A 26236-nucleotide genomic window follows, 5' to 3' on the forward strand; every position below is an offset into this window, starting at 1 on the left:
AAGGCAGGTCTGGTACTTCGACTTGATTTAGTGTAGGCCACCGCATAATCCACGTTTTAGTGAACCAACCAAATAAACCATTAAATCTTTTCCTAACCGGCTGAAACACTGAATGAAGAATCTGTGCTTAGTGGGCACATGTCAACAAATGCAGACTGATCCAACATTATGTTCCTTGTGCCATTATCCCACACCCTTAATAGCCATTCCTGCACATATTCCCCAGGTTTCTGTTTGTAAATATTAGAAATCCCAAGCAGTTCTTTTAGAGTATAGCGTACCTCCTCCTGGGTCACACTTTGTGCTTTATCTTTTGGGGATCACTGAGATTTAAGTCTAGTTATAGGTCTAGAGGCAAAAATGGGTGGTGGGGATGTGTTCTGAGAACATTCAGCAATGTTTTGTAAGACATCTGTCTCAGGCAATGCCCCAGGCAATGGCTCAGATACCTCCCCAGTGGTTGACTCAGACAAAAGCTCTTCAGACACAGCTGGGTTAATCTCATCAGATGGGGGTGGATGGGCTACTGGTTTTACCGGGGAGGGTTGCTTAGAAGACAAAGATGGAGTAATCTCTTCAGAAGGGAGTGAGAGGACTGGTTCTGCTGGCAGGAGTGATTCAGCAGAATTTAGGGGCTCAGTGTCCCCAGCTTCCTGATTGTGTGCCTATACATCCCATCCCAAGTTTCAACATCACATTTCTCCCAATCAATGCTCTCATTTTAATTTTAGCCACCATCTGAGGTTGGGAATTCAACTGGCATTGAATTTTAGCCACTCTAATTTTTTTTTTTTTTTCTGATAAGACTTTTGGTTTGGTTTTTGGCAATATTAGCTCTTTACTACAAGAAATAAGGCTTTTTTTCAAGGCACATGTGGCAACTTTCAGGTTGCTTATACGGTGCTTGAGCTGTGATTCTGAATCCCTGAGCTCATCTCTTTCTTTCACCCCTTTATCTAGTGAAAGTAGGACTGACCTACCAGCTTCCTTGTGCTTATCATTCTGAAAAAATTGTAGAAAAGTATCAAACATATGATCACCTAGAGCGTCATCTCTCACCAATATTTGATCTACTGGTGATGATATTTTGCGTATTTCTATTGCCACCTCATGCCATGAATTACTTTACTACTGGAATCAGAGTCATTAACATCTTTAAGACTAACCAGACTCGAGAACCAATTTAGAAAATTTATCCTTACAATTTTGTTTCTCTAGACCCACTCTCAGTACCAAATGTCTTAGGCTGGGTTCTCTAGAGAAGAAAAAGCAGTTAAGTTCATATCTAAATCTATATATATCCATATATATATCATATATATCTATATAAATCCATAGAGAGAGAGAGAGATGTACACAAAGGAAATAGCTTACGTGGTTGTAGAGGCTGGAAAGTTCCAATTCCATGTGGCAGGTGGCAGGCTGGAGGCTTCTCCTGACTTATGTAGCTGCAGGGGCTGACAAACCCAAGATCAGCAGGTCAGACAGCAGGCCGCTGGCTCATGGGCTATGGAGGCTCACGAATCCAAAACCAGCAGGTAAAATGGCAGGCTGCTATCTCAAGTTCCAAGAACCAGAGTTCAGATGATGACAAGCCAGATGCAGGATCCAGATAGAGACCCTTGTTGGAGCATCCATTTATATCCTGGAGGTAGGCAACATCCCCAAGGAAACTCCCTTTCAACTGATATGGCTGGTCATAACAAATCTCATCATAGAGTTGATTACATCGTTACATATCTGCCAAACTACATCATAATTGCCAAACCACTGAGAATTGTGACCCAGCCAAGTTAACACACAACCTTAACCATCACAGTCACTCATGGTGGACAAGTTTCAGCAGAGCTTCCAGACTAAAAAAGACTAGGAAAAAAGGCCTGATGATCTACTTCAGAAAATTAGCCAATGAAAACACTATGGATCGCAACAGAGTATTTTCTGATATAGTTCTGGAAGATGAGTCCCTAGGTTAGAAGACATTCAAAGTACGCACTAGCTACAACAATGGACTAGAGCACGCCAATAACATGAGGATGATGCAGGACTGGGTATTTTGTTCTATTGTGCATGGGGTCACCATGAATCAGAGCCAATTCAATGGCAACTGAAAACAACCTGTCTAGTCCAACTCTTTTCTATTCCTGCTTTTAGCCTTGATACCAGGGCAGTCATCACTGGAAAGATAAATTGGGGCCCCTCTGAGCCCAGGACAAGCAGGAGAAAGGGTTCCTTGTCTGGAGTCCAACTGGCTGATGAGGCTGAGCCCTTGGGGCTGAAGAGAGCTCCCAATGGAGCCTGCCTTCAAGAAGCCAGGATCTGCTGGGCCTGAGCGCCTTCTTAGGGGAGAGAGGGGCACCTGACGACATGGCCCTACTTCAGCCCATCTGGTCACAACATCCAAGGAGTGACTCCCCAACAACGACAATATGGCCAGAAATGGTCAGAAATGGTATGAAGATGTGCTGCGAGTAACTCATGTGTTAGCTTTCACAGAGTGAGACTTACCTAAAAATCTTTATGGAAGCAAATGCAAGGGCCTGCTGGGATCCCGGGCTGCCAGGGCTGCCTGCACCCCTCAGGACCAATCACGCACCTCTCCCCAGAGTTGACATCAGCGACCTCAGGCCGGCAGCTTGAAATCAGTTGCAGAAATCAGCAAGGGCCACAGGTCAGGGCTTCTTTCCCCCAGAGAGCCAGCTGTTAGGCAGTGAGCAGCTCACCTGGGTCAGGTACAATCGCGTGGCATCAGAGAACAGGAAATGGAGTGGGAGGTGACAGGTACTGGGATACACCTGCATCCTTTCCCTCTTCTGTCTGTTTCTACAGATCTTGCTCCTCCTTCTTTCTGGGGCCCCTCCCCCGGGTCTGTCATGCCAGGTGCTAGACACCCTCATGTCCTCGGGATCTCTGGACTAAACCGGGCCCAGACTTGCCCTGTGCCAGGTGCCCTGCCTCTAACTGCAGACAAAGCCCTGGGGCTGGGCAATGCTCAGGGGCTCTGGGGAAACAGCCTATCAATGCAGCAGGTCTGCTACCCAGGCCAGAAATCAGACTCAGCCTGGGGTGAGGTCCATGGAGGAGTTCTGTCACCTCCAGCTCTCTCTTCCAAGAGCAGAGCCACACCTGTGGCTGTCACCACCACTTGCTCACCAGCCAGCTCTGTGAGGCTGGCCAGCCCAAACGAGCTCGGTGTCCCGGGCTGCTGCAGGACCCCGGGCTCTGGGGCCACCGCACAGGACACACCTGCCAGGCCATAGCACTTTCCTGGGCTGGACAGAGCTGCTCAAGAGCCCTGGAGAAGGCTGAAAGCCTTGGCTTTCACAATCTAGGTACTAGACGGGGCGGTCAAGCCAGGCCAGGTCGGGCTGCAGGCTGACCCCACCTTGTTTATAAATTATGACGGGAAGCCAAATAGGCTGACTTGGGTGTGTAACAACTTGTGTGCAAGTCACAACTGTGTTTTTCCTGCCTGGAGGCACTGCCTGATGTAAGCCAAGCAAAGATAATCAAGGTAAATATGCATTTACAAAGCACTGCCCTCCCTCACTTCATCCCAGTTCCACGAGACAGGTCAGCCCTCCTCATGGCCAAATCTCAGCACCCAGGACAAGCCAGCCCATGGTAGGTGCTTGATGGATAGCTGTTGAGTGGAGGAATGCATGAATGAATGATGAATGAAGGAATGAATGAAAAATCTTTTAGTTTGGGTTATGAAATCTCATGTTTTCTTCAAGCGGAATATAAATAAACTTAAAATTTCTGACTTCCAAAATCAGAAGTGGCTGCGAGGACAGAGTCATCCACGTAGCTTAAGCGCTGGCTGTGGGCCATGTGCAGGAGACGGGAGGTTAACCTGGAATTTCCTTGGCGTGCCAGCTGAGCTTTCTGGAAGAACAAGTGAGCGCAGGCGGGTGCAGCAGGGGCCTGACACCTGCTTCTCCACTTCACCGCCCATCCTGCCCCGTCTCTGCAAGGACCCCAAGTGAGGAGGCTGATCTCGCCATGCCGTCCTTTACCTTGTAAAACATGGAAAGCAGACAAATGCGGTCCTTTGAAGCAGACACACCAGAGGGCTGCTGGCAGTAATGCAGGGAGGTCAAGTGCTGGCCCAAGCCTGACCAGCCCGTCACAGGCCCAGAGCACAGTGCTGGTGTGGGGCTGGGGTGGACATGCTGGGTGTCCGTGCTTTCACCGGCAGCACGCGGTCCCCATCTGCCCACCTCTGATACCTATACCCACCACGTTTAACTACACTGGACCACTCCTCAGGACTGCCCTCTTCGAGGTCTCAGGAACAACACACAAGGAGAGCAAGGGAGGCTATTCCACTTTGTTGGGCCTCTGGGTGTGATAAAGCTGCCCCTGTCATCTCCTGCTTCCCCTCCACTGAGAAGTGAAAACACCATTCAATTAGTGTAATTAAATCTACCCCAAGATCTCAGGCTCAAAAACCACATATAGGCAAGTGGTCAGGCCCAAGCAGCCAAGCAAACCCCAGTGGCTTCCTGTCAAGAAGACGGGCAGAGGAAGAAAGAAGACAGAATGGAAGCCTGTGCCACTGCTGGAACGGCGCCCAGGCTCCTCCAAGCCAGCCTCCCACAGCGCCAGAGCCCCACTCAGACAGCAGGGACCCAGGTCTGCAGGCTTATACAACAGTTCTATACTTGTGTTGTCGAGACAACCTGAGCTGAGAAGGTTGTTAGGACTTCAAGAGAAAAGAAAACCCTTCTGGGCCCTTGGATTCTCCCATGGCCCCCCATGACTTCCATCCCAGCCCGTGGGAGTGCAGGTAACACCTTCCTGCAGTGACAAGGGACCCATCTGGGTTCAGGGCTCCACTCTGGAGATGGCACAGGGGTGGTGATGTAGCCCGAGGACTGGCTGGGAATGGGGCCAGCCCCCAGCCTGGTTCTTGTTTACCTGCTGGTGAAACACCCAAGCCCTGCTCCTCCCTGGGCCTTTACTTCTCCACCCAGAAATTGTGGCACTAAGGCTGTTCAACCCACCTAACAGGGGTTGTGAGGCTCAGACAAGGCCCTGGATGCCAACCTGTGTCATGACCTGCAATGTGACATGCAGACACAAGCCGTCACTGTCACGGCTGCTGTTCCAGTGTTGCCTCACTAGACTGGCTTCCTCTGACATCCCTATCAACTGTCCTGAGAGTCAGGAGGGTCCTAACAACTAACTCTGTGGGTCCTAGAAGCTGGTTGCCAGATAAAATCCCGGACGCCCAATGAATGCAAAGTTCAGACAAGCAACAAATAAATTTTGGCATTAGTATGTCCCAAATATTTATACTAAAAAATGGTCCACTGTTTATCTGAAATCTACATTTCGCTGGGTATCCAGTATTCTTATTTGCTAGACCTGGCACCAGCCATGCTGGGCCACCAACCACTTCCTCCCTCGCAGGGCGCTAACAGAACCACACAGACCTGGGTCCAAATCCAGCTCTGTCGCTCACCAGTTGCTAGACACGGGACATTCACTTTTCTTCTCTGAGGCTCCATTTTTCTCGCCTCAGAAACAGAGCTGACAATCCACAGCCCGTGGTAATTACAGTCCCTGGGCTGGGGCCAGTCAGGGGTCTAGTCTGTGGGACTATCTATCATACTTCCTCAGGAAAGGTCAAAGCCGTGTGGAACTTGAGACTTCAGCTCGCTTACTTTGGACACATCACCAGGAAAGACCAGTCGTTAGAAAAGGACGTCATGTTTGGCAAAGCAGGGGGTCAGTGAAAATGAGCAAAACCCTCGACGAGATGGATTGACACAATGATGCACTTAAACATACCGACGATGGGGAAGACGGTGCAGGACCAGGTAGTCCTTCATCCTGAGTCAGAGCTGAGTCAGCAGCAATCAACACGTGGCACTCACTGTCCCTGCGTGGTGCAAATGATTAACACGCTCAACTAGGAAGCGGGAGGCTGGAGGTTTGAGTCCATTCAGGGGTACTTTGGAAGAAAGGCCTGGTGATCTACTTCCAAACATCACAGCCATTGAAAACCCGAAGGAGCGCAGCTCTACTCTGACACAGGGGGAGTCACTGTGAGTCAGAAATGACTCGACAGCGGCTGGTTGCTGGATGTGGCACCCAGTTGAGCAACTGTAAGTGAGCGTCCAGAGCAGGGCCCTCCTCTGGGATGCTGGGGGCACTGTCTCTGCCCTGGAGTCTCCAGGGAGACCAGCAGCTGAGATGCATAATCCTGTCAGGGCCCACGGGGGACAAGGCCGCTCAGAATGCCCCAAGGAGCTTCTGCCCATCTGTCCACACCCCGCACGCTGGCACCAAACGTCTGTCACCATATCCTTGCTGCCCAGAGAGAAGACTCGGCCCCAGCAACTGAAAACGTTTACAGGTGGCTACCACGTACGAGATGCTATGTCAGTCAAAGCGAGCCGGCTGGACAACCTCCCTCCATACAGCCCAAAGCCCCCCGGGGGAGATGGAGTCATAGCAGGTGAAGTGGAATCACACAGTGCAGGTGACTTAAAGAGAAAAAAAAAAAAGATTCTTCAGGGGATGGGAGAACAGTGGAGGCATGGTCAGCACTTGCTGACCAGGGGACGTCGAGAGACACTCCAAGCAGAAGGACTGCCACGCAAAGGAGCCATGCCAGGACACACCCGGACCCTGCAGCTCCCTCATGCAGTGAACGGTGGACCTGGGGGGCAGAGGGCACAGAAGGAGAGAGGTCAAGCTCGGATGGGAGGAGGTGGCCCCAGAGTGTCAGGCATAGGCATTCAGATATACACAGTTTGTAAGGGATGAGGAGAGAGAGAAAACTCGCGTCTACAAAAAGCAGCACATTCTGGTCTGTGGTAGTTCTACAGCGCTCACTGTGCAGCGAGACTTGGGAAAAGCAGCACTTGAGAAAAAGTTTCAGAAGAGTTAGAATTCAGTAATGACTGTGCAAACGTAAAAGGCCCACGTGGTGCTAACAGCTTGAGCTCAACTACTAACCCACCCAGTGGCACTGTGGAAGAAAGGCCTGGCAACCTGCTTCTGTAAAGATCACAACCAACAAAACCTTAAGTTCTACTCTGCAACACAAGCAGTCACCATGAGACAGAAATGACTTGACGGCAAGAGGTTTGGTTTTCGTTTCTGTGCAAAAGAGAAGCACCGGCTAGTGCAAACAGTTAAAATGCTTGGCTGCTGACCAGAAGGTTAGCGACTGAAGTCCACCCAGAGATGCCTCGGAAGAAAGACCTAGCGATCTGCTTGCGAAAAATCAGCCCTGAAAACCCTGTGGAGCATGGTTCTACCCTGACACACGCGGGGTCGCTGTGAGTCGGAATCGACTCAGCAACAGGGGGTTTCGTTTGGGTTTTGCTCGACCCTGATGCCAGCTTGACTAGTGGCCAGAGTAGGCGAATGCAAGTGCCAGTGAGTTTCCCAGGGTTGCTCTGACAACACAGGGCAGATGCCGACATTCTGGCTGCTGACACCACCATTAGGTAAAATAGATTCTGTAATAACCATTCACCGTAAGGCTGTAAACAGGACCACAGTTAGCGTACCAATATTTGCTGGATACTGACACTTCAGAATGAATCAAAACAACCCCTAACTCGGAGCTCGGAGTTGGGTTAGAGAGACAAATGGGTAAACGGAGGCAGCCAGGAATTCCCTTCTTACTGCTCCCTGATGTAAGTGTTAGTCAATGTTCGCTGAAAACTCGATTCTACTTGAAACAGCATGTGCCATGGTGTGAAGGCTGGGAGCGGTCAGAAACAGGCTCGCAGAACACTCTGGACCACCTGGCTCCAGGTCTTACCACATTTATAAAAACCAGTTGCTGTAGGGTTAACTCGGATTCATGGCAACCCCATGTATGTAAGAGTAGAATTGTGCTCCGTAGGGTTTTCGATGGTTTATTTTTCAGAAGTAGGCTGTCAGGCGTTTCTTTTGAGTTGCCTCTGGATGGACTCAAACCACCAATCCTTTGGTTAGTGGCTAAGTATGTTAACCGTTTGCACCACTCGGGGACTCCTATCACACTTACAGAAACGTTATATATTCTAAGACTTGAAATTGAAAAGCAAGTTAAATTCTCCTGGATTCAAGTTCACTAATTTGAAATTAGTGATAATTCTGTAATCTTTGGACTATAGTTGATTTTCCGATAAAATAAGTTCTGCGAAGCCAATCAAGAGTGAGTAATATTATGACCAAGATGGGGGGATTCGTCCATTTATTTAATAAATATTTCCTGTGTTCCTGTACTCTATGGGACATGATGAGGATGAACTGGAGAGCAAGACAAACATGGGCCCCACCACAAGGTCACACCCATCTAGCAGGAGACAGACGTTCAACAGCAAAACACCCTGTTAAATACTTAATTACAGGCATGGTAAGTGCTGCAAAGGAGATGGCTATAGCTATAAGAGATAGTCTGAGGATGCACATTGTTGAAGGGACACATGAACTGGCTTCTGAAGCATATTTAGAAGTAAACCAGGTAAAGGGGAAAAGATGGAGGTAAAGAATTCCAAGCAGAGGTAACAACATGTGCAAAGGCACTGAGGCAAGGAAAAAGTTGGAAAAACATCAGTGTGGCTGGAAAGCCAAGAATGAGGGAGAAAATAGTCTAAGATAAGGACAGAATTGGAGGCTCCATGTTGAGGAGATCGGTTTTCATTCTTTAAAACTCAGAAGCCATTGAAGGGCTCTAAGCGAGAGGATGACTTGAACAGATTTGATTTTTAAATGGATACGAACTATTGCATCAGTCCAGGAGAGAGGTGATGGCAGCCTGGGCCACGTGGTGACAGTAGAGATGGAGATAATGCAAAAGAGAGCTTCAAAAGATGAACTCACGGGACTTGAAAATGGATTGAATGTGAGAAGTCACTGGGCGGAGGCAGAGGGAGAAGTCATGAATGACTCCCAGATTTCTCGAATCCCTGGAGAGAGAAGAGGCTGTAGAAAGATCCAGGTTCACTTTTACACGTGTGAGTCTGAAGTGCCTGTGTGCCCAAGGAGCCAGTGGATACCTGGGTCTGGAGCCCAAGAAATGGTCTGGGTTAGACATGCTGTCAGCGCATAGATGTTCAAGGAAACAGTGAGTGTGGACAAAATTGCCTATGTGGAAAATGTAGAGTGAGAAGAGAAGTCCCAGGAGTGAGAAGGAAGGGAATCCCGTATTTGGTGGTCCAGGAGAGGAAGACAAGAGAGGGAGAACAGCCAGACAGGGAGCGGAGGACTAGAGAGCATGGGTCCCAGAAGTCAAGGTAAGAGTCTGTCTCAAGAAGATAGTGGCCTGCCTAGAGAAAGGTAATTGCAACTTGGAGGTTAAGTCAGATGTGGAGCAAAAATTACTCATTGGAAGATCCATTTGGAAGGAGTGGGGTGGGAGGAACTACCAGCAGAGAGAAAGGGTTAGGGAAATAATGGAAGCTATGGAGAAGATGGAGAAGATGGAAGCTTTTAAGAGAACAAACTATTTTTGAAGGCTATAGACTTTTTATAGACATAAATAGGAATTTACCATGATATGATTAAATATTCATTTTTGTTTCTATGAACTCATTAGAGCAGATTCCAAGACCTTAATTGTGACATGGCTTGGCAATATACAGTTTGTCCTCATTCTTGTTAGTTGCCATTGAGTCAGCTCCAACTCATAACAACTTTAGGTACAACAGAACAAAACTTTGCCCAGTCCTGCACCATCCTCCTGATCCTTGGCATGTTTGAGTCTATTGTCGTGACTAGGTAACCATACCCTTTTTTCTAAAAAGTGTTTCTACGAGCCAGTGTGATCATTAAGGGTATGTGTCCATTGGCTGGGCCATGATTCTGGGTGGTTTGCTAAGTTATGATGTAGTTTGGCAGTTGTATGATGATGTGATCACTTCCATGATGAGATTTGATACGGGATCTCCATGATGGGATCTGCTGTGAGCAGCCAGTCAGTTGAAAGAGAGTTTTCCTTGAGAATATGGCCTGCATCCAATATAGGTGGACTTTCTGGCAAGGCTCAGGGGCTTTTGCTAGCTCTGTATCCTGCAGCTGGCTCCTGTTCATCTGACGTCCAGTTCTTGGGACTTGAGCTAGCAGCTTACTGTGGTCTTGCCTGCCAATCTTGGGATTCATCAGTCTTCACAGCCTGTGAGCCAGAGCCCTGCTGTCTGACCTGCCAGACTTGGGTCACCAGCCCCTATGGCTACCTGAATCAGGAGAGTCCTCTATTCTGACCCGCAGACTTGGGATGTTCCAGTCTCTACAATCCGATGATATCCAGGGTGGTTACACCCAAGCAGTCCACGGTAACAAGCAAGACAGTTTTTGCACTGGCCTCTGGAGCCCTAGTGCACAGCAGTCAAGAGCTCAGCTGCTAACCAAAAGGTAGGCAGTTTGAATCTACCAGTCGCTCCTCGGAAGCCCCATGGGGCAGTTCTACTCTGCCCTATAGAGTAACTATAGGGTCACTATGAGTCTGAATCTACCCAATGGCAATTAGTTTTTTTGTTTGTTGGTTTGTTTTCTGGAAGCATTTCAGTGGCAAAGACAGGGAGTCCATGCAGCCACCAGACAGGGAGACAATCCAAGCACAAATGATAGACCCCCCAAATGCTCACTAAATGAATGCCATCACCTCATTCTGCACCTAAGTCTGTCCATGTGTGGATGCCCTATTGGCTCATCTCTCAATCTTAGCTGCAGGCAGTGGACAAGATTCACTATATAGTGAAACAAATGGATCAATCCGAACTTTCCATATGATTTAAGACTCCAGCGGTCTTTCTCGATAGAATTTTTATTATCTTGCTTCTTTTTTCCTGTGCCTCAGTTTGCCCTTCAGAAAAATAAGAATGAAGATGTTTCTTTCCCAATTCAGAGAATTGCCACAAACATTTATTGAGCTTCTATGTTGATGTCACTTTAATGATTAAGGTGTTCCTGACCCAAGTCATGGTCTTTTCAACCACCTCATATGCACGCAAAAGCTGGACAATGAGAAGGGAAGACAGAAAAAGGATGAATGTATTCCAACTGTAGTGAAGAATATTGAATATACAGTAGGCTGCCAGAAGAATCAATCTTAGAAAAGATACAACTAGAATGCGCCTTAGACTCAAGGATGGAGAGACTTCAGCTCACTTTCTGTGGACACGTCATCAGGCAAGATCAATCACCAAAAGAAGATACCATAGTTGGTGAAGTAGAAGATTAGAAAAACAAGGGAAAACTCAGCGAGATGGATTGACTCAATAACCACCACAATGGGCTCAAACACACCAGTGATCATGAGGATAGCACAGGAATGGGTAATGTTTCGTTCCGTTGTACATAAAGTCAGTTCAGTGGCAACTAACAACAACAAATGTTGATGTGTTCAGTGTAAAAAGCAAATAAGGCCACCTTCCTGGGCTAAAGGACCTTTCTTTCTGGTTGAAGAAAGAAGAAATCATCACTTCCTAAGACACACAGGTTATAACATACGATCTGTGATAATAAGGCACGAGCTGTGGAAAAGATAAACCCAGCTTGCTCTGGGAACACGAAAGGATGCTGTCTAAGCCGGCCTAGGGAGTTGGGGTGGGGCTAACCTTATGGTGGTAGACACAAGGCACTTTTGTGATTCTCTAAAGAAATTATCCCACAAATTCAAGTTATTATGATTATTAATATTGTTAATAAACTACCTTGGAATAGATTAATATCCTGGAGCTCTGAGCTGGGGAAGGCCTTTTGAAAGCCCTGATGGTCTGCATTTAAAATTTGCATAGTGGATTTATTTTAATTAGTTTACACTTCATTCTGAGCACTCTTAAAATTCTCCTGGGCAGCTTTTTTGTTCTTTTAGCTGTCAAGATAGATACTCAAGCCTCCTGCCAGCAATAAATCGAACACTGTGCTACTTCTTGCTGAGTGGACTCAAGTTTGGCTACTCCAGATATCTTTACTGCAAAACTTGAGTTATTAAGTCAAGTGGTCAGATTTTACTAGCAAGAAATAATTCAAAACTAGGTCAATCATATTAGGAATCCCAAAGGCTTCTGAAGATTTCTTGGATCATAGGCACATTCATGAATATTAGAAGGGATATAAATTGACTCTATTTTGGTTTCCACCAAAAATGCCCATCTTTAGAATTGAGTTCAAGTGTATAGGGTAGTTATTTTTAACATTTAAAGACACCTCTTTTGTGCATTTGTTTCCTCCTCCTTTCATGTATTCATTCATCAAATGTCCACTGAATATCTTCCACACATGGAACATGTGCTTGACTCTTTGATCAGATGGACTCCACTGAAATTATTTTTCCTCTTCTTTCTAGATGGACAGTGATGGCACCAAATATAAGCATGAACAGAAGTTTTAAAACTACAGATCCTAAGACCCATCAAGGCAAACTCCAGTATCCCCCTCTCCTGTAACAGGTATGGACCAACATAAGAACCTGCATCTAGAAAACTTTCTGTTCTTGACCTCCATGCTGAATGGTTCCAGTGGGTGGGGTGGGGGAAGGGATGAGGCCAACTTTATGATGGTTCCATCTGACTCCAAGTGAACCAAATCAGTATCTAAACAAAGCTAGTCATAGTGGGGGGATCCCCCTTTTTCCCTAGGTAGAAGGAACTTGGTTATTTCCTCAATGCTTTAAATAACAGTGGACCTCTCACTACTGCTTGAAATTATGACGAAGACCAGAGATCAGTCAGGGTTCTTTGGCCACAAGCAACAGAAACAGAACCTGGACAAATTGAGCAGAAACAAATAATGATTGGAAGGAATTGGGCATCTCATAGATGCGGTGTGAAGGCTGAGGATCCAGGCTGGGAAAGTTCTGGGACCAGGCAGCTCCCAAAGCGCACCAGGAGCTCTGTCACTGGAAGGAACACCTGGAGCCCATTTTCTACCCTTGCATCCATCCCTCCAGTCAGAACACAGAGGTCCGGGAGAAAACGGAGTGATTGGCCTGGCCTGGGTCTCAACTCCGCACATGGCCAGGGGCACTTTGGCAGGTACCTTGATTCTCAGCCCCCCAACACTGAACACCATGAGGGAGAGGAGATTCCCTAAAAGATATCAAATGCTTTCACTCAAAGGAGTGAAGTGGAAGCTGAGTGTTCCAAAAAACAACAAAGATCTGCTACGGTAGGGAGGGTTTCCCATCACCTGTCTGTCGTACTGTGGCGGCTTGCGTGTTGCCATGATGCTGGAAGTTGTGCCATCAGTATGTCAGATACCAGTGGGGTCATCCATGGTAGACAGGTTTCAGCAGAGCTCCAGACTAAGACTACAAAGAAAGGCCTGGTGACCTACCTCCAAAACTTAGCCAAAGGAAACCTTTGGATCACAACTGAACTTTGTCGGATTCACTTGCTTCAGACACACCATCAGGAGGGATCAGTCACTGGCGGAAGACAGCCTCTTTGGTGAAACAGAGGGCCAGCGAGGGCAAAGGAGGTCCTCAGTGAGATGGATTGGTGCAACAGTCATGGTGGCGAGCTCAAACATGCGGGCGATCACGAGGATGGTGCAGAACTCAGCAACTTTTTGTTCTGTTGTACGTAGGTCACCATGAGGCAGACCCAACTGGATGGCAACTATCTATTTATCTAGAGAGTGTTTCGTCAGAGAGGGTGGGGTGGGAGGGGTGTTTACTTGATTCTGAGGTTCTAAACACAGATCTCTAACTATCCAATGTTCTTAATGTGGAAGTAGAGAAACGCCATTCTTACTGAGTTCAGTCATTGTCAAGAGCAAACTCCCAGCATTGGGACCAACTAAGCAATCTTGCCATCAGCATCCAGAGACTGCTTTACTATTGGTTAGGGCCTTGAGAAGCAGGAAACCTGACTTACAGCGGCTGAAGCAAGTAAAGTTCCCTCCCATCCCCGCCACACACACATCCACACCTAACAGGAAGTCCAGCAGGAGGAGACGCTGGCACAGACCCCCTCCTCACATGGGCCATGGAGGGCCCAGGACAGCTCTGTCCACTCCGTATCCTGGCAAGTTGGCCTGTGGTCTTCCAGTCTTGTCCCTCAGGTTGCAAAGTAAAGGTCTCAGTTTCAAGAATCATGTCTGCTCTCGGAGCAAGAAGAAAGGGCAAGAACGGAGTATTCCTTCACTGAGATAGGCAGGAGCGTTTTCAGAAGTGTCTTCTTCCATCCCTTCGACCAGAACTGTGCCACATGAGCTGCATGGGAGTCTGAGGATGTGTTCAGCTTTTACAGCTCTGATAGTGGAACTGGGTGAGGGAGAGAAGGGTGGGAAAGAATGTGAGGTCAGCCAGCCAGCAAGGTCAGCCCCCCACCCTAGCACAGGAGCGGACTCTGTCCCCTTCCCTGTGGTCTTCTAAAAGGCTTGTTCCGTAAAGAGTCTGTGGTTTCCAAGGCTGGGCTGCAGAGCACATTAAGAGAACAGGTCAGTTGTTCTTCATCAGCTGACTGAATTTGCTAGAACTCAGGGCGCTCTCTTGTCTCCAGCAGCCCCAGCTCAATCCTTTCATCCATAAGGGCACATCAGCCTGCCAAGAAGTCAACATTTGAAACTCACCGATGGCAATGGTCCGGGGACAGGAAATAATAGACCCCAGGACTGGAGCATATCAGCCTCATCCCTGGGCTGGGGTCCTTGCAGGATGCAGCACAGGAAGGACATGAAGACCCTCGCAGCCACCCCCTGCCACAGGGGGGCAGGCATTATGAACTGAATTGTGTCCCACAAAATACGTGTTGAAATCTTAACCCCAATACCTGTGGATATAATCCTGTCTGGGAATAGGATTTTCATTGTTATGTTAATGAGGCCAGATCAGTGTATGGTGTGTCTTAAATCAATCACTCTTGAGATATCAAAGAGTGGACCAGGCGCAGAGAAGGAAGCACGCCACAGGGAGACTGTCCCTTGACAGTCAAGGCAAGTCTACAGAAACTGAAAGACATCTTCCCCCCGAGAGACGACAGAGAGAGACCTTCCCCTAGGGCAGGTGCCCTAGATTTGGACTTTTAGCCTCTAGCTATGAGAAAATGTCTGTTTGTTAAAGCCACCCACTTGTAGTATTTCTGTTAAAGCAGCACTAGGAGACTAAGACGGCAGATGGGACAAGCCGGTGGTCCCTCAGCAAGCAGCAGAGCAGGGCTCCAAGGACTCCGTGCACAGCTCCACCTCCCTGACTCACAGTGAGCACTGCCGGCCTTGTTCCTAGGGCAGCCAAACGGGGAGAGAAGGGTGGAGCCCTGCCCTTGGATAGTGGGGCTGCTGTGTAACCACATTTCATCTTTCCATTGAAGATTCTGAAGCACCCTGCCAGCTGTTCCTGGTTGCAAACGCACACGGCACTTGCTGGGCCCACTGCAGAGTCTGAACTTGCTAGTTAGTACTGTTTTTCAAGTACTCCTTGATGTGCCACCTAGCCCAACCGTCTTGGTTCCCTGGTGCTGCTCCAACAGAAATACCACAGTGAGCAACTTTAAAGAACAGACATTTTCCCACAGTTCTGGAGGCTGAGAGTCCAAATCCGGGTCTCAGCTATGTCAGTTCCTTCCTTATCAGTAGTCCTGGGTACTCCTTGGTTTCCTGACAACCCTCACATGGCATCTGTCTTCCCCCATGTGTCCCTCACTGTCTAATATGCTCTTTTCAAAACTCAGAAGTGATTAGACTTATAACCCACCCTACTCAGGCATGATCTAATTAACATAACTAAGAAAACCCTGCTTTCCATAAGGTTTTCACTGTCCAGTTCTTTCAGAAGTAGATCACCAGGTTCTTCCTCTCAGTCTTAGTCTGGAAGCTCCACTGAAACTTGTCCACCATGGGTCCTAGGAGAAGAACATCATTCTTGGTAAAGTAGAGGGTCGGCGAAAAAGAGGAAGACCCTCAACAAGATGGGCTGACACAGTGGCAGCAACAATGGGCTCAAGCATAGCAAGGATAGTGAGGATGACGCAGGACCAGGCAGTGTTTTGTTCTGTTGTACATGGGGTCTCTTTGAGTCAGAACCAACTCGATGGCACCTAAGAACGACAGCAACAAGAAAACCCTGTTTCCAGACATGTTATATCCACAGCTACAGAGGTTAGGATTCCAACCCCTACTTGAGGAGACATAGTTTAACCCATACCACCGTGCTGGACACTGTTGTAGGGACTGGCAGTCCTCCCAGTCGGGGTCCCAACACGAGGCAGAATCCACAGACAGGATTTGGAAGGGAATGTAATCAAGGAACAGCAACAAAGGTGGAGGCAGAAGTAGGAGACTCAAGGACTCTACTCCCAGGAAGAGTGGAGAGGCATCGCCACCACAGCCTCAAGGGGCAAAGGGGCAGCACTGCTGGGCCAGTGAGGGCTGGTGCCCCGGGGTGGGGGCATCATCACAGAGAACCGTGGTAATGCCAGGACATGCACTGGAGCATGGAGGGGAAAAAACCTACTGCCACTGAGTTGATTCTGACTTATAGCAACCCTGTAAGACAAAGTAGAACTGCTCCATAGGGTTTCCAAGGAGTGGCGGATGGATTCGAGCTGCCGACCCTTTGGTGAGCAGCTCTTAACCACTGTGCCACCAGGGTCCCACAGAGCACAGAAGGGAGCGGGGGAGAAATACCATGGATGCTCATGCCCCCCTCCAGTTCCCACAGATCCTCCGTCTGGCCAAACCCCACTGCCATTCAGAGAGTTAGGGAGCCCAGGTGGTACGGGCCACAAGGCTGTCCCCTCCTGAGTGGGTGCAGGATGAGGGACAGTGAGAGAACAGCTAGCACAGGAGCCCTGGAGCTTAGTCTAATGAGGGGACAGGCAACGAAGAGTTGATTTAATTTTAGATCAAGCCCAGTGCCTTGAAGAAGACAGACAGTGCTCTGGGAGTGACGGGGAAGAGAGCATCACGTGGAATGGTCAGAGAGGATCTCTCTGAACTTGAGCACAATCGCCCCTTGGGCCCACCGTGAGTTCTTGCACGGAGCTCTAAAGTTGCACGTCCTGGTCATGTTGTTGCTAGTTGCTGTCAAGTTGGCTCCAACCCTTGGCGACCGCATATACAACAGAAGGAAATGTTGCCCCCATCCTGTGCCATCTCCATGATCACTGGTACGCACGGGTCCATTGTTGCAGCCGCTGTGTATTCTGAGTCCCTTCCGACCTTATAGTGGTCATCTTCAGCACCATATCACACTATATTCTGTTGTGATTCGTGGGGTTTTCAGTGCTGGATATTCAGAAGTAAATTGCCAGGTCTTTCTTCCTAGTCTGTCTTAGTCTAGAAGTTCCGCTGAAACCCTTCCACCATGAGTGACCCTGCTGGTATTTGAAATACTGACGGCATAGCTTCCAGCATCACAGTAACGTGGAAGCCATCACAGTATAACAAATCAACATACGGTAGTGAGCTCCGTTCATATCCTGTATTTATTTCTTCTGCAGAGAAAAAAATTCCCACGTTGCAACTGCATCTGGCTGACGGGGAGATCTGGTTTTGAGGGAAGACGGCTGCACCCACATCTGCAGAGCCCGAAGTGCTGGCCAGCCGGCTAGCAGTCTCCCGTGCAGGCAGGCCATGCAGGGCAACAAGAAGGGCACCGACGGCTTCAGCGACTCCTCAAGCATTGGGAGCCTGCTGGACGACGCGGACCGCGAGGTGAGCAGCCTCACAGAACGTGCCTTCCGCAGCCTGTGCATCTCTGAGGACACGTCCTTCAGCGAGTCCCCAGACCTCACCCGCCAGGTGCTCGGGAGCCTCCACCAGGGGACCGTGAGCCACACCCAGAGGAAGAGTGGCATCTGGAGCCAGTTACCCTCGCAGGGCACGGAGCACACTGGCTGGGCGGCCACGTTCCAGCAGTTACCCAAGTACGTGCAAGGAGAGGAGAAGTACCCCAAGGGCAGCCCCCCGCCAACGCCAGCCCAGAGGAGGCTGGAGGTGCCAGTTTCTGGCCTGAGGAGCAGCAACAAGCCACTTTCCAAAGTATCGTCCCTAATTAAATCCTTTGACAGGCCAGACAGCCAGCGTGGCGACAGCAGACCTCCCCCAAGCAAGCCTCCGGTTCTAAAAACCGCCCCCAAGTTTGCCCCTCTTCCAGAAAGCGGTGTCAACTTCTGCTTTGATTCAGCCTTTCTGACTGTCAGGAGGGTGCCCGCTGAAGTCTCCAGCACTCACCATAGTGGTCATCAGCCTGTCAGCAAGCATGGGGAGCAGGAGTCCCCAAAGAACCTCGAAACAGCCTCTCACTGCTCCAGCAACTTCCTCTCAGCCTCCAACGATGCCTCCAGCTCCTTCGAATCCAAGTTCCACTCCCCAGCCCACAAGTCAGCCAGGGGCGAGCCTGGAAGAGGCAAGGAGTGGGCTCCAAAAGGGACCTTCCTTCACAGTGAAAACAGTGCTTTTGAGTCATGGAGCACCCACCAACCACGGCTGCTAAAGAGAAAGGACCCCACTGAGGGGGTCCCAGAAAGCAAAGGGCCCAAACATTGCCAGGACACTCCCCTGCTGAGAGAATCCCACCCACTTGAGCACAAAGCGTCCCCCAGCCACGCACAGGCTGACTGCAGTCAGGAAGAGAGTAGGTTGCCCACTGGGGCTCTCTCCACATCCAGACCCTGGTGCTCAAGGGACCCTGGAGCTCAGGTGTTCACCATGGAGGGAAAATCTTCTGGCTTCCAGCCTGACCCTCAGGAGAAGCCAACCCAGGCTCCATGGAGAAAACCAAAGACTGGCAAGGGAAGAAAAGAAAGTCTACAAAATGCTTCAGAAGAAAAGAAACAACCTCACAGGAGGGACCCCCCTTTGTATGCAAAGCAGACCCCCCAGGGACAATTTCCTGAAGATGAAGCTCCTGACATGCCTGTGGACTCCCGCCAACATTACACTCCTCCTTTTAACATCAGCAAGCTTCTGACGCCCGTCATACCCACCAAGCATGTCCTGGATTCGTTGAGCAACCAGCCAGCAGAGAGGACCCCATCACCTCCAGGACAGCCCAATGGGTACCAGGAGAAGGAGCCAGGGGATGACCAGTCCCGGGACAGTTACAAATCCAAAGCCCCCAGCCTTCTGTTCAATCTCAAGGATGTTCGCAAGCGTGTGAAAAGCACCTATAGTCCCAACCTACTCTTGAAAGGCATTGATGAGAAGGCCAGAGATAAGGCAGATGGCAAGCAAGAGACTGTTAGCAATGGTGTCACCCTTCCTAACGGGCTTGAGGACAGTCCTGCAAGCCAGCTTTCTAAGGAGAGAACATCAGATATCCTTACTGCATCATGCGTCAGCACCCAGAAGGACCCTAGAGCCGACCCCAGTGGGTCGTCTGCAGATAACTACTTAACTCTTAGTTCACCTCCAACTACTGCCAAAGCCTCCTTCTGTGTCAATGGGGAAGCTGCTGAGACAGGCAGCTACGAGAAGGACGATGTCCACAGGGAAGCGAAGCTGAGCCCCACCAGGCCAGGCTGGGGCTCGGACTCTGGTCAGCATGGTCTCAGGAAACACCTCTCTCTGAAGATTTGCAGGCAAGAACCTGAGGCTGCAAAGACTGCTGAGACACTGCAGACCCACCAGATGCAGAATGGGATCTCCAGATCAGTCTCCCAAGACACAGAGCCCAAACGAGAGGCAGGTCTGTTGAACCCAAGCTCCCACCAGAAGCCCTCCCCAGGCCCCCTTTCTCCCGAGGAGGAAGACGTGTTTTATAGCGACAGCCAGTCTGATTTTATGCCAGGCCTCCAAAGCAAGGCCAAATTCAGCACCAGTTCTTCAGATCAATCCTTTGCCTCATTCGAGGACCAGCAGAAGACATGGTGTGTCGAGAGCCGGCAGGAAGACAGGAAGAGCGACATGCATGCAAGTGACAGTCAGAGGTACGAGAAGGAACGAGTGATGCTGAAAGATGGGCAGCAGCTCTGTGCCTTAAGTAACGGACGTGTGTGCATGGATGAGAGCACCAAGGGGGAGAGCTTGCAAAGAGATGGTGAGAGTTTGTCTGGAGGGAGACCAAGGAGATCAACAGAAGGAGCAAATTTCACAGGCTCTTGGGTTGGGGGAAATAAGGATACGGCCCTTTCACATGCCAAAGACTTGACAGCTGCACCATCTTCCACTTCCAACAAGCACATACTGTTTACAATTAAAGACAACACCCTCAGGGCCACCCCTGTGATCAAGCCCATCCTGCTGCCCCTCCTGAGGACTGTGTCCTCGGAGGACTCACCCGCTGGTGGCCACAGAGAGGCAGAATCGCCCAGGCCAGGTGAGGATGCTGGTGCCCCAGAGGGCCAGGGAATTCATGGCACCCCAGCACCTGCCCACCCACTGCCCACTGATCCGCAGGACACACACCAGAGGCCCTCAGCCCACCAGGGCCCAGAGGACCACCAGCAGGCCCCCGTCATGGCCAAGACAGAGGCTTTCCAGCCAGCCATGAAGGGGGCTATCCCATCTCCTCCACTGGTGGGAGAGGGTGAAGGGATGAGTCCACTCCCAGGTGTGGCCCCTGAAGTTATGGGGAGCAATGGCAGGAGGGGCTCCACAGACCAGGTGAGGCTGGATGCTCCAAGGTGCGTCCCCAAGATCACTTTCCTGAAAGATAACACAGAAGACGGGCCGCCCCCACACCTGTTGGGAAGGTGTGGGGAAGAACAGACACAAGGTTTCAGAAGTAACTTTTTGTCCACTCCAAGAGCAGGGGCTCCGGGGAGAAGACAGGTCCCTGGTGAGGTGGAGACTTTGCCCAACCGTGGCTCCCTGGAGGCGGGCAGCGTGTGCTCTCCCACTACCAGTAGCGTTTGGGACGAGGCCTCCCAAGCCCCCAGCGAGCTGGGCTTGCCGCTGCAAGAGGAGCCTCCCTCCGCTAGCCCCTGGGCCAGCCTTGGTCCTGCGCCAGTTACCCGGAGGGAGGACCTGACCCACGCCCTGTTCTGGGAAGAGGGCTCTGACGCCCAGCCAGAGCCATCTGCAGAAGATCTCAGGCCTCTCTCTCCCAAAGGCTCCCTGCTGGCCGTGGCTGCCAGCTCAGCAGGCCTCCCAGAGAGACTGGAGCTGCCTGTGCAGCCAGAGAGGCCAGTAGGCAAGCCACCTGCAGTCCCACCCAAAACCGAGAAGGCACTGCGGCGGGCAAAGAAGCTGGCCAGCAAGAGGAGAAAGACAGACCAGGGTCAAGGGCGGCCTGGCGAGCCCAGGGAAGAGAGGCCATGGCCCGAGGACTCAAAGCGGGCTGAGCGGAGGCCACCATCCCCCAAAGAGATGCCACAGAAACCCAGCTTCCCCTCAGTCCGGTCCCTGCCCCCACCCGTGCACCGCCACTCTGTGTCCAGCTTCTCAGAGCACAGCAGGAGGCAGGCCAGGGTGCCTCAGTCGGCCAAGCCCCTGCCTCCATACCCTGTCACACAGAAGGTCCTCCAAGACCCCCAGTCTGGGGAGTACTTTGTCTTTGACTTGCCACTCCAGGTGAAAATCAAGACCTTCTACGACCCAGAGACCGGCCAGTATTTCAAGGTCCCAGTCCCATCCTCAGCAAGGGGGTCCCCAGAGTCATCCCCGGCGGACGCACCGGTTGACCCCCTCCTGCTGTTTTCTGGCTTCCAGCGCCTGACCGTGACAGCCTTGACACCCCTGCGGTGCTCCTCCCAGCTCTCCACTCCCACCTTCTTGTGGCCTAGCCCTTCTGCCACCACTGAGGGGGCCGCTGTTGGGCACCAGGGCCCCTGCGAGACTGGACTACAGCGTGCCCCTCGGGCCTTCAGAAACTCAACCCAGAATGCACCCAGCCAATGCCCCAAGGGGCCTCCCCATAGCCCGAAAGAGGAGGGCAGAGATGCTCCAAGCCTGGAGATCATCACCATCAATGACTTAGAGGACTTTGCCACTGAAGGCATTTCCTGAAAATTAAGGCAGACTAACACTCCTCCCCAAATAAGCCCAGAAGAGTTTACTCCCCCCATCCTAGAGCAACCACCGTCTCTCTCACACACACACACACACACATGCACGCACACACCCACACAGGTACACATATTTGCGTGCACACACACACACACACACAGGCATACCCTGGAGATATTGCAGGCTCAGTTCCAGAACACCACAATAAAGGGAATGTTGCAATAAAGCAGTCACACGAATGTGTTTGCTTCCCAGTGCATATAACAGTTATATTTACACTATGCCGTAGTCTCTTAAGTGTGCGATAGCATTACGTCTAAAAAAAACAATGCATATACCTTAATTAAAAAATACTTCATTGCTGAAAAGTGCTAAGCATCATCTGAGCCTTCAGCCAGGCAGAATCTTTTTGCTGGTGGAGGGTCTTGCCTCGACGTTGATGGCTGCTGACTGATCAGGGCAGTAGTTGCTGAAGGGTGGGGTGGCTGTGACAATCTCTAAAAATAAGACAGTGAAGTTTGCCTCATTGACTGACTCTTCCTTTCATGAAAGATTTCTCTGTAGCATGCGAAGCTGTTTGATAGCATTTTACCCGTGGTAGAACTTCTTTCCGAATTGGAGTCAGTCCTCTCAAACCCTGCCGCTGCTTTATCGACTAAGTTTATGTAATATTCTAAGCCCCTCGTTGTCATGTCAACAGTGTTCACAGCATCTTCACCAGGAGTAGATTCCATCTCAAGAAACTACTCCCTTTGCTCGTCCATGAGAAGCAACTTCTCAGCCTTTGAACTTTTATCCTGAGATTACGACCATTCAGTCACATCTTCAGGCCCCACTTCTGATTCTAGTTCTCTTGCTCTTCCCGCCACATCTGCAGTTACTTCCTCCACTGAACTCTTGGGCTCCTCAAAGTCATCCCCGAGGGCTGGAATCAACTCCTCCCAAACCCCTGTTAATGTTGATATTTTGACCTTGTCCCAAGAACCATGAATGTTCTTAATGGCATCTAGAATGGTGAACCCTTTCCAGAAGGTTTTCTGTTTACTCTGCCCAGATCCCTCAGAGGAATCACTATCTATGGCAGCCACAGCCTTATGAAATGTGTTTCTTAACCAATAAGACTTGAAAGTCAAAATTACTCCTTGATCCCTGGGCTGCAGAATGGATGACGTCTTAGAAATGCTGAAAACAGCATTAATCTCCTTGTACATCTCCATCAGAGCTCTTGGGTGACCAGGTACATTGTCAATGAGCAGTAATATCTTGAAAGGAATTTTTTTTTCTGAGCAGTAGGTCACAACAGTGGGCTTAAAATACTCAGTGAACCATGTTGTAAACAGATGTGCTGTCATTCAGGCTTTGTCGTACCATGTATAGGGCACAGGCAGAGCAGATTTAGCATAATTCTGAAGGGCCCTAGGATATTCGGAATGGTAAATGAGCGTTGGCTTCAACTTCAAGTCACCAGCTGCATTCGCCCCTAACGAGAGAGTCAGCCTGTCGTTTGAAGCTCCGAAGCCAGGCACTGACTTCTCCTCTCTGGCTGTGAAGGCCCCAGACGGCGTCTCCTTCCAGCACAAGGCTGTTCCGTCCACCCTGAGAATCTGCTCGTGCAGCCCCTCATCAGTTATCTCAGCTGCGTCTCCTGGCTAACTCGCTGCGGCTTCTACATCAGCGTTTGCTGCTTCACCTTGTACTTTTATAGGATGGGAGTTTGCTCGCTTCAAACTTTTCTTCCGCAGTTTCTCACCTCTCTCAGCCTTCATAGAGTTTAAGAGAATTAGGGCCTTGCTCTGGATTAGGTTTGAGCTTAAGGGAATGTTGTGGCTGGTTCGATCTCCTACCCAGACCACTGAAACTGTCTCCATAAAAGCAGTAATTCTGTTTCACTATCATTCGTGTGTTCACTGGAAGAGCTGTTTTCACTTCCTGCAAGAACTTTTCCTTTGCATTCACAACCATTTGGCGCAAGAGGCCTAGCTTTCAGCCTGTCTCAGCTTTCAACATGCCTTCTTCCTCACTAAGCTTAACCATTTCTAGTCTTTGAGTTAAAGTGAGAGACATGTGACTCTTCCTTTCACTTGAACACTTAGAGGCCGCTGTAGGGTTGTTAACTGGCCTAATGTCAATATTGTCGTGTCTCAGGGAATAGGGAGGCCCAAAGAGAGGGAGAGAGACAGGGAATGGCTGGTTGGTGGAGCACTCAGAAGACACACGTTTATTAAGTTTGCCATCTTATATGGGCACGGTTCGTGGCACCCCAAAACAATTACAATAGTAACACCGAAGATCACTGATTACAGATCACCGTAACAGATAACAACAATAACGAAAAAGTTTGAAATATTGCAAGGATTACCAAATTGCGACCCACAGACACAGGGAGCACATGCTCTTGGAAAAGTGATGTTTGAAGTATCACTTGCTTGATGAAGGGTTGCCACAAACCTTCAATTTATTAAAAAAAAAACTCAGTATCTGCGAAGTGCAGTAAAGTGAAGGGCAACAAAACGAGGTATGCCTGTACATGTACGCAGGCACACACAGGCACACAGGCATACATACATGTGCACGTGTACATATGCGCATGCATGCACACACGCACACATACATGCATCCACACATAGACACCACCACATACTTAGCCATTTGTGATTCCCAAAGTCCAACAGGATGTGGGCAATTCTGAGAAAGCTCAACACTATGGGCTCCTGTGGGGAAATCCCTCTGCTGGAGAGCACGTCCTCTCCGGGGTCATTGTTTGCATGAACGGTCTCTCTGTGCCTTTCCCAAACCCCTTTCACTTCCTTCACCTCCTCCTGTCCACCTTTCTGTCCTTCTCTCCTTGCCTGTCCCCTGGACCACTGCCTCTAACTCCAGGGTCCTGCCTGACTCCCAGGACTGCTCTGCTTCAAACCCCCATCCCACCCCTTCTCCAGGTCAGAGTTCACAGTGGGCATAGCCCCCAAGGCACTCAGAAATGTCTTGCTGGGGGAAGCACCCCAGACAAGCAGGCTGCAATAAGATAAAGGTCATGCGGCGAACACACAACACCTGGCACACAATCACAGCACAGACAGGGAGGCTCCACCCCAACGCAAAAACACCACTACTCAGTGTCCATGGCCTCTCAGGCGACACTGGCTTAAGACTAACCAAAGGCAGTGAGACACCTTGTTGAAGTGTTTATTTGCATAGAAGGGTTTTCATTACATGAGGAACCTTTCTTCTGAAGGCTGTTTTCTGATAAAGAAGAGGCTACCTTTAAAAAAAGTGAAACAGTTTGCAGGTGTGGTTCTGTCCCTACCTCCTGTCTTTCTCTTACAAGCACAGCAGACCGGCCTGGCATGTGGAGTCTTCCATCTCTGAGCCCTCCACCGAATTTGGGGCTAACTTGGCTCCCTCCCAGCCCAGCATACCCTCCTCACCCCTTTCACCCTGCTGATGCTTCCTCTGGTAGGACCAGGAACGCAAAGGTGAGGACATACAATTCCCACCTCAGGACAGCCCAGGGACAAAGAGTCAGCCTGACGCCCCCCCATTCTGTAGAAGACAAGTGTCCCTACTCGGTGACTGGCCCCTGTGCCCTAGCCTCAAAAGAAAATGCCATTTTTCCGGAGTCCCTGGCCCTTGGAATTTGGTGGGAACTATGTGGATCAAATCAAGGTAGCTCCTTTGGGGGCAGTCAGGGTCTGTGAGTAGGTACCTACAGTAGGAAACAGTGCTGGAAGGATGGAAGGAAGACCCTTTCTGTAGGCTTCCGCCAGCAGCTTTTGCTGAATCCTGTTAATTCTCTTTCTGTGGGAAGGACCAGGGCAAAAGCACCTCTCTCCTTTAGGAACCCCAGCAGCTGAGGGGACTGTGCTGTCCCAGGGGACCAGGCAAAATGCCCAGCCCTTGCTATGTTCACAAGTTAACCATAGTGCAAATTGTTAACAGGTTCAGCTGCTAACTGAAAGACTGGAGGTTCAAGTCCAACCAGAGACTCCTCCAAAGAAAGGCCTGGCCAGCCACTGAAAATTCTACGGAGCACTGTTCTACTCTGACAGGCATGGGGGTCGCCATGAGTCAGAGTGGACTCGGTGGCAATTTGCACTCTGTTTGCAGAGATGCTGTTAAGGCTGGGAAGATGGGGCACCCACATCTCCCCAAGTCCCCAACTCACACTCATGCAAGAGCTACAAACACAGTCGGGTCAGAACACGGTTCAGGATTTTAGACATATTCCTTCGTCCCAACAAACGCAGCCCCTCCTTAACTTCACTGTGAAAACACTGCATGAATTCCCAGACCCGGTGCCGTCAGGTCTGGCTACTCCGAGAGCGGCTAGTGGAGGTCAGGCTGGTTAGTGTCAGGGAAAGGTTCAGAGCGGTCACTCGCTGCTGTGCCT

The 26236-nt window shown here is 50.0% G+C and overlaps 1 protein-coding gene across 2 annotated transcripts in view; it reads left to right on the top strand.

The window, feature by feature from the left end:
* C16H10orf71 (chromosome 16 C10orf71 homolog) overlaps positions 1 to 21846 on the top strand; it is a 36467-nt gene extending 14621 nt beyond the window's left edge. For both annotated transcript variants that reach the window (XM_049855848.1, XM_049855849.1), the window contains exons 2-3: positions 12302 to 12404; positions 17397 to 21846. In XM_049855848.1, the coding sequence (XP_049711805.1) occupies positions 17530 to 21846 (4317 nt within the window). In that variant the 5' untranslated portion in view covers positions 12302 to 12404; positions 17397 to 17529. The remainder of the gene's footprint in view (positions 1 to 12301; positions 12405 to 17396) is intronic.
* The last annotated feature ends 4390 nt before the right edge of the window (positions 21847 to 26236 follow it).

The sequence above is a fragment of the Elephas maximus genome, chromosome 16 (genome assembly GCF_024166365.1).
Source record: "Elephas maximus indicus isolate mEleMax1 chromosome 16, mEleMax1 primary haplotype, whole genome shotgun sequence".
Lineage (NCBI taxonomy): Eukaryota > Metazoa > Chordata > Mammalia > Proboscidea > Elephantidae > Elephas > Elephas maximus.